The sequence below is a fragment of the Rattus rattus genome, chromosome 3 (genome assembly GCF_011064425.1).
Source record: "Rattus rattus isolate New Zealand chromosome 3, Rrattus_CSIRO_v1, whole genome shotgun sequence".
Classification (NCBI taxonomy): Eukaryota; Metazoa; Chordata; class Mammalia; order Rodentia; family Muridae; genus Rattus; species Rattus rattus.
Genome location: NC_046156.1, coordinates 2,339,762 through 2,358,248, shown reverse-complemented (window position 1 = coordinate 2,358,248; position 18,487 = coordinate 2,339,762). Strand labels below are relative to the sequence as shown.

The following is an 18,487-nucleotide window of genomic DNA, read 5'->3' as shown; positions in this document are numbered from 1 at the left end:
GCCCACAAAATAAATTGTTTATGAAGGTAAAATGATCTCCAGGAAATAAAACATTAAAGTATTTCATTGTGTCGAGTTTAACTCCTTATCTTCATCATCACAAGGCACACTTTTCTACCTCCACCATCTATTCCAAGTGCCTTGGGATGTAGCTCAGGTTAGCCTGAAGTCAAAATCCTCCTGTATAACCTTCTAGTTTTGCCAACCGTCCAATATGACCTATTCCTCTTGATGGGTGGGGAAAAAATAGTCTCAGCCTCCAGGCAGAGATGGTAGCTTACACCATCGTATTCTGGAAAAATCAACCTGGTTAGGGCCCTGGTGTCCAAATCTCACTTCCAGGGCATTTCTGCTGGAGGAACCTTCATGTTACAAGAGCCTCTCAGGTGGAATTTAGTGTGGGTAAATCCTTATCTTCTTACACTGTTCTCCTGCATGGAAACTGGCATCAGAGACTTGGTTTTACTTGTCAGATCATAATAGAACTGAAAAAATAGTCCCTGAAGCAGCAAGATGGCTCAGTGGGTCAAAGTAGCTACAACTAATTCTGATAATAGGAGTTCAATCCCTGGGACCTACACAGTAGAAAGAGAGAACTTCAGGATACTGACCCCCGACTTACACACACACACACACACACACACACACACACAGAGAGAGAGAGAGAGAGAGAGAGAGAGAGAGAGAGAGAGAGAGAGAGAGAGAGAAGAGAATAAAGAAATAAATGTAATTTAAATGAAAAAAATTTAAAGCCCCTTCTCTGAAGCCTAACATGAAAACAAATTCTCACTGACATAACTGCAGCTTAGCTACAATGTAAGGATGACATCATTCTTATTTTTATTACAGTAACTCAGCCTATCTTAAAATAGAATTTGATGCCATATAAGGAGGTCAGTATTCTTGGGTAATGGGGGTCACTAGGTCACTTGGTCAAGCAGCTGTCTGGATTAAAGCCAAGGCCACACTCCTTCATGATTAGCCTGTTCTTAAGGCTGGGGCAAGCAGAGGAAAGTCAAAGGACAAGAAATATACTTTGTATGGTTCTCTTTCATTACATTATCACATTTTTTTTCTAACATGAAACACTATATTCTAAGCCTTACCACTGCATTTCACAAGCAAGGGGCCTGAGATTGGGTGTAATTGTCTCAAAACACTCAGCAAGTTACTAGTGAAACTTCCTTTGACCTTCCCGCAGCTGAAGAGAGGCAGAAGAGGGCAGGCTTCAGTTCAGCAACCTTCTTAGAGCAGCTATGGACAGAAAGATGTCCTCCCCCAGGAGTTCTCACCATCATGTGCTCGCCACAGAAGATGATCCAGAAGGAAAGGAGCATTGCATAGAAGATGCCCTGTCGGATGTCACCAAATAACAGCATCCAGGTCCAATCAAATCCAATGGAAAACCATTCCACAGGGATATTGATAAAGGTCATGGAAATCCCAAGGGCAAAGATGACTCTGATGGAAAAATATCCAGAAGAGCCAGGTTACTCTGAGTGCAGACGTTAAAACTCTGAAGCCAGTTTTGAGAACTGAGATGTTATTTGTTCAGATTTTAGCCAATGAATCAATTTCTTAGCATTTATGTTAAGTTTCCATCCTGAAATGTAAAATGTCCTAGTTTGCATTTCAGAACGATGATGTCACACTACCTCTTGTATATCTAAATGGAGTCCCCAAGAGATACACACTTTAACCCTATTGCCTTCTTAAATATGTATGCTTGATAACTACACCCTCTTACCTCTTCATAATATCCCTGATTCAATCATCATTAGTCACTAGATCCTTGATGGCTCTTAATTATGGAAGTATATTTGTTTCAATAATAAATATACAACTACACATAAATTCAATTGGATACTTATTTTGCTTTTTATCCTCCATACTATTAATTAAAAAAATCATTCTGATTTATTTAAACATTTTTATATCCACACATATGCTTATAAGGCATAAACCATATACCAAGAATACTGTTAATACTAAATATACATATATGAGAAGGTCAATGTTTCCACCCAGGGAGCTGCATTTATTGGGAAAAACAAATAAAGAGACAGAAACCAAGTGCACAAAGAATTAAGGCGCTAGGGATGAAATATGGTGTAGAGCAGAGTCTATGTGGTGCAGAGAAGCTTGAAAGAAGCAGGGATATTTATAGATCTATATGTAGCATAATTTAGGAAATGATAGGACATAAGAGCAGAGAAATTAGAGAGGCATGGATTCATTAAGAAACTTATATAAAGTTAATCTTACAAGAGACTAGCAATCCAAGAAAAAAGTTTTTTTTCACATGCACATATTATTTACCTGATTTTACCAACTTTTTTCTAAATTGAAATGTTTTCAGTTTTGACATATACACAATTGCTTTGATTTTTATAACAATGATTAGTATTTTAACAATGACATATTTTTTTTTTTTTTTTAAGTTCTTTTTTTTTTCCGGAGCTGGGGACCGAACCCAGGGCCTTGCGCTTCCTAGGCAAGCGCTCTACTGCTGAGCTAAATCCCCAACTCCGAACAATGACATATTTTTAATACCCCCTTCTTAGTTTCCCCTCCACAAGCCCCCCATCCTCTCCCTCTCTCACTGCTTCTATGAGGGCACTGCCCCACCCACCCACCCACTCCCACTTCAGCACCCGAGCATTCCCTACCCTGGGTCATCAAACTTCCATAGCACCAAGGGGCTCCCTTTCCAGTGCAGATGAGGCTGGAGCCATGGGTCCCCTAACTTTCAGAGGTTACCTTGGAATAAGCAGAACTAATAAGCAAGGGAAGACCAAAGTATCTCTGCCCTGGTTCAATAGTGTAAGAGGCTAGAAATAGAAGGAAAACAGTAATGACGACTAGATGATGGTCAGCAAAGAATTGTAAGAAGAAAAAATGAGGCAATAGAAAGAAAAGAACAAGGCTGTGTGAAGGAAAGGGGATAATTAGCTGCCTAGAATGCTCCTTATGGGTCAAAGAAGGTAAAGACTAGAAACCCACCATTAGGTTTGGACTGTGGAGGTGACTCCTGATCCTGTGAAATGACACAGTGGAGGTCAAAGAGAATCGGAACAGATACTGGGCAAGTTTTTGAGGAGAGGATTCTTGTAAAAAGTAGAAAATGGTGTGCTGATTTTAGAAGGAGTGGAAAAAGAGAATCTTCTCATGGCATAGCATATGTATATATAGTATTTATGGAAATAAGACAGCAAAAAGAGGAAGTTGTTGATGGGAGAAAGAAAAAGACTTTATTTGTAGGAGCATCATCCTGTGTTGGGGAGGGTTTGAATTCGATTGAGAGTAGAACAGTTCATCCATTAACAGAGAAAGATCTGAAAGCTGAAATGCGGATGAACAGCAAAGACGGGTGTGGGAACAAGCGGTCTGAAGACTTAGAAATGATTTGCATGTGAAAGGAGCAAAGGATCCTATGATGACTCTTAATCAGTTCATCAGCTGAAGCCTCACATTGGCTGTCACACACAAAATAGGAACATGGCAAATTATGGGAAGCTAGCATTTCCTCAACATGATCTGAATCAGATCTTACTTTTCCAGAAGCACTGGAGGTCGGGACATCATGGTGATCCTTCTCCAATACCACACCATAATGATGAAGATGCTGGGTGTGAGGAAGGTCTTCATAGCAAACCATACCTTAGTGAAACCTCCATTTTGGTGGATTCCCTAAAGAAAACCAAGTATAATTTTGAAGATGAATATATATTAGTGTTATTTTTTACAACCAAATACAAATGAGCAGTTTGTTTACCCCAAAGTGTTCATCATCATAGAAGGTACTGTCCTCATATTACCCTTTGACCCCTCCTCAAAATTCATAGAAATATACTGAAAATCTTAAATATGGGCATGTGATGGCAAGGTATTAAGAACATAATCATCGCTGCACTGCAATATTTCTACTTTATGTACTGCATAAAATAGGGTGTTTTTCTTTCTTTAAAAATGCTTTCAAGATATCAAAATAAATTGTGTAGACTGGTGGTAAAAAAAAAAAAAGAACATAATCAAAGATTTTCCTTAATGTCTTCATTCATCCTGCACTGGGCTAGATCTAGCCTGTGGGCCCCCACTCTGTTCTCGGCTTTTCCTGTCACAGGCCAGGGGATCCCCAACCAGCTCTGGCTGTCCCGTGCCTCAGATTGTGCTTTCCCACTCCCCAGAGTGGCGTCCCTATCACCTGACAGCCACCCGGCGACACAGTAGGGTAAGCATGGTCAACTCCCAGCATCCTGCCTTCCCCAGCAGCTGAGCCCTGTCAGGGAGCAGACCTGGGACCCCCCAACCCTACAGCTCAGTAAGCAGCATTCGAAAGTAGTTTTAAATTTATGTTCATAACATGCCATTAAATGAGAAAACAGCAAAAAGCACGAGTTATTACAGATCAATTGCTATACTTCTCTGTATCTTATACTTTTAATTTACTTACTAATTTTCTTGTATGTATATGAATGAGTTTTGCTTTACTATGTGTCCTCCTTATGCTTTGCTCTATACACCTTATTAAACAACACGGTCAGACCCTAAGTTGTCACCGTTCTCACTAGCATCTGTGCCTTCCATGGTAAAATATGTTAATTATTTGCTCTCATTTGTTATGCAGTAATGATCATACTATGACCTTATATAAAACTACAATAATTTTATGTGATCTTAAGATCACTTAAAGAATCCCAGAGCCCACACACCCATGGAAAGAGTGGCTGAACTCTGGCGTGGTGTTGCAGGTGCAGGCCCCTGGCATGGTGGCGGGGCTGTCTGCACCATCACGTGGGCATGAGCAATAGGAAGCTGTAGCACACCAGGCCCATGTTCTTATACCTTGAGCTGGAAACAAAGTAAAACAGCTTCTTTTTAATTTTTTATTTTCCCATATGACTTGACTTTTATATTTTTACATATTCTTTGGGAAATTCACACAATATGTTTTGATCACATTCTTTTCTTCCCCTAACTCCTCCAGATTCTCCTTTACCTCTTTATCAAACTAGCTCTATATTCTTTTTCTCTTATTTAAAAACAAACTAAAAATTTCACAAAACAAATAAGCAACGGCAAAAACCAAGAATAAAACAAAACATGGAGTCCAGTCTATGGTGGCCAACTATCTCTGAACACAGAGCTTGCCATGAAGTGTGGTTAACATGAAGTGTGGAGCATCTGTTATCCCACTGGTGAAAACTGATTTTTCCCTATTCTAACAACTGTAAGTTAAGAGCAGCTTCCTGGCTAGGAGTGGGACTTTGTGCTCACTTCCCCTCCTCAGTGCTGGGATTCTGTTTGGCTCTTATGAGTGGTGCATCTTCCCTGTTGTGTCTGTAAAATGCTGTCTTCTTGAAGTTATACAACACCTCTGGCTCTTGCAATCTTTTCATTCCCTCTTCACAAAGATTCCTGAGCCTTGGTGGTGGTAGAGGTGGTGTGTGTGCGTGTGCGTGTGCGTGTGCGTGTGTATGTGTGTGTGTGTGTGTGTGTGTGTGTGTGTGTGTGTGCATGTGAGTGTGTGATAAAGACATCCCATTTAGAGCAGAGCATTACAAAGCTTCTCACTCAGAATGTTGCACAGTAGTAGGGCTCTGTGTTAATTGTCATCTACTGCAAAAAGAAGCCCATTCCCTGTTAAGGGCTGAGGGGTGCACTCATCTATGGGTATAACAGTATCTTAGGAGCCTTTTAATTGCTTTGTTCATTTGGAGAATAACAACCGTATGCTTCCCCTAGGACACACGACCTGTGTAGTCTCAGGTTCTTGCCCTCATTAACAGTGTCAAGTATGGGTTCCATCTTATGGAGCGGGCTTTAAACCTAACCACTTAGAAGTGGTTAATTATTTACATAATATTTGGGCTACTATTTTACCAGTGGGCATATCTTGCAGGAAAGTCATTATTACAGTTTGCTAGTTGAGACGTGATTACTTTTTGTCTTCCAGTAGTTTGCATAGTACCTTTTAGCACTCTGAATCTTAGTCAGTCGGGATGAAGCTTCAGATTGAAAGCAAGGTAGATTTTTCCATATTCTCTGTTTGTAGATGTTCAATTATTATTTTAATAAATTAATTAATTTTAGTGATCTTTTAAAAAAAGACTACTTAATATACTAAGTGCCGAGACCTATGACTGGCCAAGGTATAGAGAATAAGAAACTGAATTCTCAGTCCTAAAGGAAAGTGTATTTATTATACCCCTCCTCTCAAATTTCAGAGATCATTTCAGAAGAGGGGGGCGAAAGAGCCTGAAGGAAGCCTGAGCACAGGGAAGCATCATCTGGACACAGCAAGGTCAGAGCAGCTGTCAGTCCACGCAGAAAACCTGTACAAGCCCAAGCCAGACCCATTCCAGCATGGAGAAGGGGGGAGGTGTACAACTTTACTCCTAGCCACAGAGCAATTGGCAACTTAGCTGCTAGGAAGGAAGGGTAGGCTTTTATGTAAGAGAGCAGCCTTTGGTAAGTTAATTAAGTACCAGTGGAAGAAAACACAACCAATTACATTTTGGGCAGCACAAATCTGTCTTGAAAATTTTTTTTACTATTTTTGTTTGTTTGTTTGTTTTGTTTGTCTGTTTGTTGGTTGGTTGGAACAAAGTTGGAAGGAAGGGAGAGAGAGCTGGGAAGAGTTAGGGTGCTGAGTATGATCTAAACATATAAAACCAAAATTTTCAAAGAAGTCATTAAAAGTAAAATATTAATATTAAAATCATTCAGACAATAATTGCTTTCTATAATCCTATGAAAATCATTTCTGTTTAGATTGTTTTATCATGGTTATGTTGTTATTCCCAATTCTCAGATAAATCAATAGATAAGCAATAGGACTAACAGAGACATTTCCCTTTCATGTTTCCAGGTCCCTGTGTGTGCATAGAGATGAGAGAACTAAAACAGAATTCTTCTTATACATATATGATTACTGTATTCTTGACTCCTGTTTCAAGGTTACAGTCAATTGGTTCATTTACATTTACTTACCACCAACCGAATGTCCTTTATTTCCCCAATTCCAACATTGATTTTCTTCTTCTCATTTACAGGTAGCCGGATATTTAGAAGGTAATACTTATGAGCCACTGACCCAATTTCCATGAAAGGAAGGACATCACATTCATAATGACGACCTTCGTGCTCTGGGGTCTGGAAAAAGATTAGATGGGTTGAGACAGATTACTATTTCCAAAAGACGTAATGCATTTATTTGGCTTAAGCTCACATCAGAAACTTTTAAAATGCTAATGTGTTAAGGTGCACATTAAAGGTACAGATTTACAAGGCGCAATGAAATCCTGGTGCCCACTGATCTACTCCACAAAGCTGGAGAGAGAAAAAGGGGAGTAGGTGGAATCAGTTCTATTTGAGGTATAACTGAAAAATTTTAGGTAAATAGCAGATATCTGTTATTTGATACCTTTCTCAGTCCTAGAATCAACATTAGAGCTTTGCATCAGATTCTAGTCTACTGTGGTTTAGGAAACTCTATATCTAGAGGTCACCAGGGCTTGTGCATCCAGGAGGAAAGCTCTTGATGAAGCCCATCACAATCTAGATGATGGCTAATTATTTTCACAGTGAAATATTAGAAGCTAAAATGATCTTCCTTTTATTGATATAAAAAAATCAGCAACACACTGGGGCTGGAAAATGACTCAACAGTTAAGAGCACTTGCTGCTTTTCCAGAGGACTCAGATTACATTCTCAACATCCGTAAAGTAGCTCAAAACTGACTATACTTGAGTTCCAAGGTACCTTATTCTGGACTCCATAGGCCACATACATGTGGTATACATACAGGAAAAATATTCTTACACATCGAATAAGATTGTCTTTAAAAATAAAAAAGGAAAGAAGCTGTACAAAGTGCCTTGTAGAGTGGGATTCATTTACTGAATATACTCATTCAGAATTTTCTTCACCCATCCTGAACTTCCTAATACCCCAAGAGGAAAGTGGGCAGGAGACAGCTGAAATTTTAACTAAATAGACACTTAGCTGAGTTCCTAGGAAAGCCTCTTGAACTTCTCACAAATTAAGAATGACTATATGATAGTGGGGAACTAAATTCTGGTATACTTCTCAAGGCATCCTGTATGTGGGTGGTGGTGTGGTGAACATGGTATACAGTACCATGTGCTGTAGCAGTCAGGGAGTATTTTTTCTGGATAAATAGATGAAAGTCTGCCATTAATACAATATCTGTATGCAGAACAACCTGATGTGTCCTGAATAAATGAATAGCAGTGAATTATTTCTCATTCCTAGTTCTGAAGTGTTACATGGGACAGCCTAATTTGTCAAATTAGAGAAAAAATATGTATTGTATAATCCAGAGAGAAAATGAGCAGGAGTCTATAATCTAATGTAAAAAAGATTCTGTACTGATATAATGGTGGCAGGACCTATTTAATGAACAGTCAGGACTTAGTACAGTGAACCTTCTGGCTTCCATGTACACTGAGCCACAGTTCTCTGCAACCCAATCCCACCTGAGAGAGAGCTGGTCTCCGAGGAATGCTAGCACAGCTAAGATCACAGGCTCAAAGGCTGGACAAGAGACAGCAAGACCAACTAACGCCAGAGATAGTCAGATGGCAGTACATGAACATAAGCAACAGAAACCAAAGCTACATGGCATCATCAGAACCTAGCTCACCCACCACAGCAAGCCTTGGATACCCCAACACACTGGAATAGCAAGATTCTGCTTTAAAAATCATGTCTCATGATTATAGAGGACTTTAGGGAGGACATAAATAACTCCCTTAAAGAAATACAGGAGAACCCGGATAAACAGGCAGAAGCCCTTAAAGAGGAAACACAAAACTTCCATAAAGAATTATAGGAAAACAAAACCAAACAGTGAAGGAATTGAACAAAATCATACAGGATCTAAATTGGAAATAGAAACAATAAAGAAATCACAAAGAGAGACAACCCTGGAGAGAGAAAACCTAGGAAAGAGATTAGGAGTCATAGATGCAAGCATCACCAAAAGAATACAAGAGAGAGAAGAGAGAATCTCAGATGCAGAAAATACCATAGAAAAACATTGACACAACAGTCAAAGAAAATAAAAAAAAGGCAAAAAGCTCCTGACCCAAAATATCCAGAAAATCCAGGACACAATAAAAAGACCAAACCTAAGGAGAATAGGTATAGAAGAGAGTGAAGATTCCCAAATCAAAGGGCCAGTAAATATCTTCAACAAAATCGTAGAAGAAAACTTCTCTAACCTAAAGAAAAAAATTCTCATGAACACACAAGAAATGAAAAGGTTGGAAAAAAACAGCAGAAACTGAGGAAATTAAAAAAATTATCAGATCCTACTACAACAGCCTATATTAAAAAAAACTGAAAAATCTGGAGGAAATGGACAATTTTCTAGACCGATACCAGATACCAAAGTTAAATCATGATCAGATAAACCATCTAAATAGTCCCATAACCCCTAAAGAAATATAAGCAGTTATTAAAAGTCTCCCAAACAAGAAAAGCCCAGGACCAGATGGGTTGAGTGAAGAATTATATCAGACCTTCATAGAAGACCTAGTGTCAATACTCTTGAAACTATTCCACAAAATAGAAACAGAGGGAACACTACCCAATTAGTTCTTTGACGCCATAATTATGCTTATACCTAAACCACACAACAAACCAACAAAGAAAGAAAACTTCAGACCAATTTCCCTTATGATTATCGATACCAAAATACTCAAGAAAAGTCTTGCAAACTGAATCCAAGAACACATTAAATGATCACACATCATGATCAAGTAGGCTTAATCCCTGGGATGCAAGGATAGTTCAATATACACAAATGCATCAATATAATCCACCATATAAACAAACTCAAAGAAAAAAAACAGCATCATCTCATAAGATTCAACACCCTTTCATGATAAAAGTCTTGGGAAGATCAGGAATTCAAGGCCCATACCTAGACATAGTAAAAGCCATATACAGCAAACCAGTAACCAACATCGAACTAAATGGAGAGAAACTTGAAGCAATCCCACTAAAATCAGGGACTAAACAAGGCTGCCCACTCTCTCCTTACTTACTCAATATAGTTCTGGAAGTCCTAGCCAGAGCAATCAGACAACAAAAGGAGTCAAAGGGATACAAATTGTAAAGGAAGAAGTCAAAATATCACTATTTGCAGATGATACGATAGTATACTTAAGTGACCCCAAAAATTCCACCAGAGAATTCCTACAGCTGATAAACAACTTCAGTAAAGTGGCTGGATACAAAATTAACTCAAACAAATCAGTAGCCTTCCTCTACTCAAAGGATAAACAGGCTGAGAAAGAAATTAGGGGAAAAAAATCATCACAATAGTCACAAATAATATAAAATACCTTGGTGTGACTTTAACCAAGCAAGGGAAAGATCTGTATGACAAGAACTGAAATTGAAGAAGACCTTTGAAGATAGAAAGAGCTCCCATGCTCATGGATTGGCAGGATTAATATAGCAAAAATGGCCATTTTACCAAAAGCAATCTACAGATTCAAATGCAATCCCCATCAAAATTCCAACTCAATTCTTCATAGCATTAGAAAGAGCAATTCTTTTCAAATAACGAAAAACCCAGGATAATGAAAACTATTCTCAATGATAAAAGAACTTCTGGGGGAATCACCATCCATGACCTCAAGCTGTATTATAGAGCAATAGTGATAAAAACTGCATGGTGCTGGTACAGAAAAAGGCAGGTAAATCAATGGAATAGATTTAAAAACCAGAAATGAACCCACACACCTATGGTCAATTGTTCTTTGACTAAGAAGCTAAACCCAACAAGTGGGAAAAAGAATAGCATTTTCAACAAATGGTGCTATTCAACTGGAGGCCAGCATGTAGAAGAATGCAAATTGATCCATTTTTTATCTCCTTGTACAAAGCACAAGTTCAAGTGGATCAAGGACCTCCACATAAAACCAGATACACTCAAACTAATAGAATAAAAAGTGGGGAAGAGCCTTGAACACATGGGCACAATTTTCCTGAACAGAACACCACCGGCTTGTGCTTTAAGATCAAGACTCAACAAATGGGATCTCATAAAACTGCAAAGCTTCTGTAAGGCAAAGGACACTGTCATTAGGACAAAATGGCAACCAACAGATTGGGGAAAGACCTTTACCAATCCTACATCCAATAGAGGACTAATATCCAATATATATAAAGAACTCAAGAAACTAGAATCCAGAGAACCAAGTAACCCTATTAAAAATGGGGTACAGAGCTAAATAAAGAATTTTCAACTGAGGAATATCAAATGTCTGTGAAGCACCTAAAGAAATGTTCAACATCCTTAGTCATCAAAGAAAGCAAATCAAAATGAGTCTGAAATTTTTATCTCATACCAGTCAAAATGGCCAAGATCAAAAACTCAGGTGACAGCAGATGCTGGCGAGGATGTGGAGAAAGAGGAACACTCCTCCATTGTTGGTGGGATTGCAGACTGGTACAACCATTCTGGAAATCAGTCTGGAGGTTCCTCAGAAAATTGGACATTGAACTACCTGAGGACCCAGCTATACCTCTCTTGGGCATATACCCAAAAAGATGCCCCAACATATAACAAAAGACACGTGCTCCACTATGTTCATAGCAGCCTTATTTATAATAGCCAGAAGCTGGAACAATCCAGATGTCCCTCAACAGAGGAATGGATACAGAAATGTGGTACATCTACACAATGGAATATTACTCAGCTAACAAAAACAATGACTTTATGAAATTCATAGGCAAATGAATGGAACTGGAAAATATCATCCTGAGTGAGGTAACCCAGTCACAAAAGAACACACATGGTATGCACTCATTGATAAGTGGATATTAGGCAAAAAGCTTGGAATACCCAAGTTATAACTCACAGACTCATGAAGCTCAAGAAGAAGGAAGACCAAAATATTCACAGGAGAAAAATACAGAGACAAAGTGTGGAGCAGAGACTGAGGGAAAGTCATCCAGAGACTGCCCCATCTGGGGATTCATCCCATATGTAACCACCAAACCCAGACACCATTGCTGACGCCAAGAAGTGCTTGCTGACAGGAGCCTGTTACAGCTGTCTCCTGAGAGCATCTCCAGAGACTGACCAGTACAGATGTGGTGCTTGCAGCCAACCATGGGAGTGAGCACTGGGACCCCAGTGGAGGAGTTAGGGGAAGGACTGAAGGAGCTGAGAAGGTTTGTACCACCATAGGAAGAACTACAATATCAACCAACCAGACACCCCCAAAGCACCTAGGGACTAAACCCCCGACCAAAGAGTACACATGCAGGGATCCATGGCTCCAGCTGTATGTAGTAGAGGATGGCATTGTCTGGCATCAGTTGGAGGGGAGGCCCTTTATTCTGGGAAGGCTCGATGCCTCCAGTGTAGGGGATGCTTGGGCAGTGAGGTGGGAGTGGGTGGGTGGGGGACCATCCTCATAGAAGCAGAGGGAGGGGCTCGGGAGGGGAGTTTGTGGAGGAGAAACTGGGAAAGGGATAACATTTGAAATGTAAATAAATAAAATATCAATTTAAAAAAAAGAAAAAAAAAAAAAGAAAAAGAAAAAAAAAAAAAAAAAAAAAAAAAAAAAAAAAAAAAAAAAAAAAAAAAAAAAAAAAAAAAAAAAAAAAAAAAAAAACAAAAAAACAAAAAAAAACAAAAAAACAAAACTTCCCTGGTTGGGAAAGTCCTGACATGACAGTATGCACCACAGTGACTGATCAGTAGCATTCGTATTACAAAATACATAGTTGTTTTTGGGGGGAGGTATTTAGTTGCTCTGTTTTCTGTAGTGGTAACTATTTTATTGTATTTTAAAAGTTGCAAATAAACATGCACACACACATTCATCAAAGCTAACCATATCCAAAGACATGTGTGAGTGAGTGTGTGTGTGTGAGTGTGTGTGTGTGAGTGTGTGTGTGTGAGTGTGTGTGTGAGTGTGCATGTGTGAGTGTGTGTGTGTGTGTGTGTGTGTGTGTGTGTGTGTGTGTGTGAGTGTGTGTGTGTGTGTGTGTGTGTGTGTGTGTGTGAGTGTGTGTGAGTGTGTGTGAGTGTGTGTGAGTGTGTGCGTGTGCGAGTGAGTGTGTGTGTGTGTGTGTGTGTGTGTGTGTGTTTGAGTGTACAGTGAATCCACATTTGTATTGGAGACAGGAGACTCGAGAGTAGGTGCAGTAAAACTGGCCAACAGTTCATGCACTTCTAGTTTCTTCTTCCTTTCCTTGCCTCGTCAGACATTACTAGTCAGTCCCTTCCTAGTCCAGGCAGACATCAGTAATAAGTCATAAAAACATATCTTTTAAGGAGTGAATGCTCTTGCCAGATGCTGCCAGTTGATTAGGGGTGTCATATATGATTTTGGAAGTAAAATAATTCCATGTAGAGAGTTCTGATTTCTTCTCAAATTATGGGCATCTATTGGATGATTCTTTCTATATAAATAGTCCTTCTGGCCCTGCGCTCCTTTTTTCTCTTTTACTTGCAAATAGGTCTAGACATAAAAATCTTTAGCAATCAATGAATATAAACTATAAGCTATCTGGCAGGATTAGTGTCAAATTCACCACATATTGTTAAGTACTGAAGGGTTTGCTTGCTTGCTGCCTTCTTTCCTCCAACCCTCCTTCCTTTATTCTTTTTTTAAAGTATGTGTTTATTTGTATTTATATGTATTGAGTATTTTGCCTGCATAAAAGTATGTACACCACTCAACCATGCTTGAGGTTTTATTTTTAAATTTCTGCCTCTACCAGTATTTCTGGCACTTAAAAAATGATATTCTTATTTTCTCCCTTTCTGTTTCCCACTGCCTTCCCTCTCTCCTTTCCCTTCCTCCCACCTTCCTGTCCTCCCCTAGCTCTAGTATAAGACTGAATAATTAGGGCAAATTACAGCAGGCAGTAACTCGACTTTATTTTTTCCTTGACTTCACAATCCACTAGAGACTAAAGAGCTTTAAAGCAATTTCTCATTTAATCTTCATAATCAAGATTAAACTTTATCATAATCAAAATGTATAGACTTGATGGTTCATTTTCTTCACACCTTTCAAGGTTTAATTTCTTTCCAAAAGGAGATCAACACATCCTAAAGATAATTAAGTGCCTGTCCTTGGGGAGAAGTTGCAGGCAGCACCTCCACATACATAACGCCTAACGTGAAAGGAAAGTGAGAAATGACTTCTCTAGAGGAGGAGGAAATTGTCTATATCCAAAAGCCCTGTAACTTATGTTTAACCAGGCTTTTCTTCTGTGAGCTTGCATCACATATAGAAGGAAAACTTCCTCAATTTCATAAAAATAAATCTGAAATGTCAATTATTTATCTTCCCATTTCCCCTAGATTATAGATCCATATCATTTTTACCTATAAATTGCTTCAAGTGCCCATCTGAAACAATTCTCCAAGGCTATATGTGGGAGAGCTCTGTGTTTAGATTGTCAGCAAAGAAAGGGCCTGGAGTGGGGCTTTTTAAGTTTTGTTCGTTCTGAGAGGAGTAGTTCACAGTACACAAAAATAAAGTCTTTGGTTCTATCTCCTATGATTTGAATCAGCAGTTATTATGGCTTGGATTTCCCTCTCAATACTAATGTTAAAATTTAGTTGTTATCATGATTAGGTCAGGAGCATTTCGCTCTCATGAAGTAATTAGTGCTGTCATTGTAGAGATGGACTAGTTGTCAAGAGAATTGTTTTTGCTATGTGAAAGCCCACTTTTGTTCCATCTCCTCTCCAACGAGGATTTGATTGCCCTCCTATGCATGTTTTAGTATAATACAAAAGACCTAAACAGATTCCAGGGTCATGCTTGTAGACTGTTAGACTCTACAACTATGAACCAAATAAACTTTTATTATTTACAATTTATTTATACATTTTCAGAAAATAATGGGTTTTATGTGTGGCCCGGGAATCTATATTTCACATAAGCTTGCAATTCAAACTGATGTCCTTGGTCCTCAGACCATATTTGTATAATGAAAGAAAACCAACTGCAGCAGGTGCTTTCATGTTGGGATATAGTTTGTCTATGAGAGACACGGTTGACTCTTTTTGTTCAGGTGTCCTCTTGGTAACGCTGCATTTCACTCACAAACATGTCTAAGAGACGATGTTAAATTATAAAGCCATAGACACATGGTCATTAGCTCCTCTGGCTCTTACTAAAAACAAACAAACAAACAAACCAGTCAACCAATCAACCAAAAAAATTTACCCAATGTCACTATACACATATCTTTCCATTTTCTAGAAGAAAAGAATAGAGAAATTATAAAACATGACTGTGATTACAGAGTTAGTGACAGAGCCTGGAATTGAGGCCACATATGTTTTATTCCAAAACATGCTTTTAATTTACATTCAAAATATAAGACTATTTATGCTGGGCATGGTATTCGGAGGCTCCCATCTGCTATTCTCATTGTTAATTTTTCCCTTAGACTTACAGGCAAAAGCAAAGTTTTAAAAGAACAGTTTTAGATCAAATTTGTTTGATCCTATACTGGTTGCTTCAGGAGCAACTAAGATAAAGACAACAGATGCGAAAAAGTATAATCAAAACCCTTTTCAGTGGAAAGTCTAGCCTCTCCTTTATTTTTTTAAAAAAGAAAGAATAAAGAAAGAAAAAGAAAAATCAAGAAAAAAGAAAATAAAAAATTCTGTCCCGGATGGAACATCAGGTCACTCCATGCCACGAATCCAACATTGTCAACTCAACGGTAAAGGTGCCCTACCTTGGGGGATGTGAAAGTGCATCTGAGTTTACGTGGTACTCGTTCATGCGCCATTTCAGTCCACTCAGAAAACATATCATCACGGTAACCCAGGGAAACATCCATGGAAACTTCTGCATTTTCTCCTGCAAGAGAAAAGATGGACAATTTGGAAATAATTTGGAGAAAGATTATTTGGAAACATTCAAAAAATGTCACAGGTTATGAATCCAAGAAAGCAATGAGATGTTACTACCAAGCCTAATAACTGAAGTTATAGGACCAGTTAATATAGATGTTGGATCTCCTCCCAAAGCCACTCTTTTCAGTCAAGAACTTCCATTTAAACTCTGCTAGAGACAAGAACTCATCTTTCTGAAGCAGCTCAGATGTTCAGAATCTGAATCATGACTAGAACCTACCTTCTAATATGACTAACAGAAGTCGGGTTGGTGGAAACACCTCATGGTGTGTAACATAAACCTAATAAATCTCTGCTAAACACATAAATTACCAGGGATATAAACGGCTTTTCTATTTACCAGTCTAGTGTGGCTTAAAGATGACTCATAATTACTGTCTAACATAAACAAAGAATATCTTTTTTTAAAAAAATATGTATTTATTTAATGTATATGAGCGCACTGTAGCTGTCTTCAGACACACCAGACGAGGGCATCAGATCTCATTACAGATGTTGTGAACCATGTGGTTTCTGGGAATTGAACTTGGGACCTCAGGAAGAGCAGTCGGTGCTCTTAACCGCTGAGCCTTCTCCCCAGCCCCAAAGACTTTCTTGATAGCCACAACCTAAACTCCCACAGAAGGAATATTCTGGAAAAGTGAACCAACTTATGTAAAAGTCTCAAGCCATTCAGAATCTGAAAATACCAAATGCAGAGAGGGGTGAAGAACAGTGCTTCTGACAAACTGAACGAAGAATTAGACACAAAAAAGGCTTCTGCTCATTCGTGTTATCAGAGCACAGATTACACTTGAGGATATCAAGATGCTGAGAAGCAGGAGGAGCAACAGCTATTCGTGGAGGAAAGCATGTGCTGCCATTTGCCGCCTCCACTCCCAACTCAACAGAAGCAACCTTCAGACCTTGGCTATGTCTTTGGCTAGAAACAACACTGGTTCTAATCACTCCACACGTAAGAGTCTTAGTGTTTAATAAGAATTGGTCTGCACTCCCAATGGTAAATTTGACAGTAGAAACCTCCTCTCTCACTTTTAATGCTAACGTTAGGAACTAGCACTTTCAGTAATGTTGAAATGACACCTAGATAATCCCTAGACTCAAAAGCACAAATGTAAAAGAAATGTCGAAGTTATTGACTCTCTCTGAGTACAAGAGTTGTTCACATACTGTTCTCCTTGGAAGACTATTGGAAAAACTGGGGCACGTCTTATACATGGGCAGGGTAAAATCAGTTTGAGCCTCACCCTATTAAAGAGTCCCATTCTGTGTGGCTCTCTTTACCTCTCAACTTCTTTAAAGAATTTGAAGATTCTAGAGGATAGGAAATGTACACATCCAGGGCCTATCCATCCCATGCCCTGCTTTTGTCTTGTGCTACTCTGGGAATACTCTTCTTGGATAATTCTGATCTTGTTTTCAGTTTTTATATGTTTCCTCCCGAATCTGGTATCTAAGACGAACTAAACAATTTGGGTGGTTAAGAGTGACCAAAGGCTGTCATTTACAGAAAGATATAGACAGAACTAGAGCTCAGAATTTGGAGTGCTCTTTGCATAAGCAATGAGGCTCCTCTCTGAGTAGAATGATGGATAAGAGAAGAAAAGGGGGTGAAGGGGCTGGGGATTTAGCTCAGTGGTGGAGCGCTTGCCTAGGGAAGCGCCAAGGCCCTGGGTTGGTCCCCAGCTCCGAAAAAAAAAAAAAGAACTAAAAAAAAAAAAAAAAAAAAAAAAAAGAAAGGGGGTGAAAGGGCTTTCTAATCAGTCATTGCTGGCATATAAGCCCAAGAATCCAAAATTCAAAGCTGGTATTCTAGTTTATTATGAAAGCAAATCTGTTGCAATCTGAAAGTAGAATATATTTAACTGAACAGTTTATTGGTTATATATGTCACTGTGAAACACTTATGTACTAGGTATGTCTTCAGGGATATTTCTTCCTTAGGGCCCACAAAAAGCAACAGTAGGCCTATTAGATCAGATATCTCTGATGGAGAGAAGACCAAACAGGCTCAACCCCGGTCTGGCCCCAGCTTCATCAGTTCTTCTAACCTGCTAAGCATGCTGAAAGGAAAAGCAATAAAAAGTTTACATACTATATCAGTGTACAATTACTCTACTTTAATTAAAAATAACCTCTGAGGATTATTTAAATGATCTAATTTAATTTTCTATTAACTCTAATATATAGACACTGATATGTCCTTTTTATTAATAAGTAAACTGAGTTTTTCTGATATTAAATAAGTTTGCATAAAGTTATATTAGTTGATATTAACACGAGGAAGACAATGATTCTAAAGTTGCCTTAAAAGAAAATCATCAGGAATGAGAACTGGGTTCCATCTTGCCAGAAAGGAAGGAAGGAAAATGGAAAGAGGGGAAAATCTTCATCATATGGTACCCATTTCTTTTGTGGTTTTGTTGCAAGAGTAATAGCAATAATTAATTTGCTTCACTATAAGTAATCTTTTTGCTATGTGCATCTTAAAACATCATGTTGTATATATTAAATGTACCCAGAAATTTCTAAAGACTATCACTTGA

At 38.6% G+C, this 18,487-nt stretch overlaps 1 protein-coding gene across 2 annotated transcripts in view; it reads right to left on the bottom strand.

Moving 5' to 3' along the window:
* Wls (Wnt ligand secretion mediator) overlaps positions 1-18,487 on the bottom strand; it is a 97,290-nt gene that overhangs the window by 22,715 nt on the left and 56,088 nt on the right. For both annotated transcript variants that reach the window (XM_032897085.1, XM_032897086.1), the window contains exons 3-6: positions 15,761-15,885; positions 6,994-7,155; positions 3,554-3,690; positions 1,293-1,461 (exon numbers count right to left, since the gene is read on the bottom strand). In XM_032897085.1, coding sequence (XP_032752976.1) covers positions 1,293-1,461; positions 3,554-3,690; positions 6,994-7,155; positions 15,761-15,885 — 593 coding nt within the window. The remainder of the gene's footprint in view (positions 1-1,292; positions 1,462-3,553; positions 3,691-6,993; positions 7,156-15,760; positions 15,886-18,487) is intronic.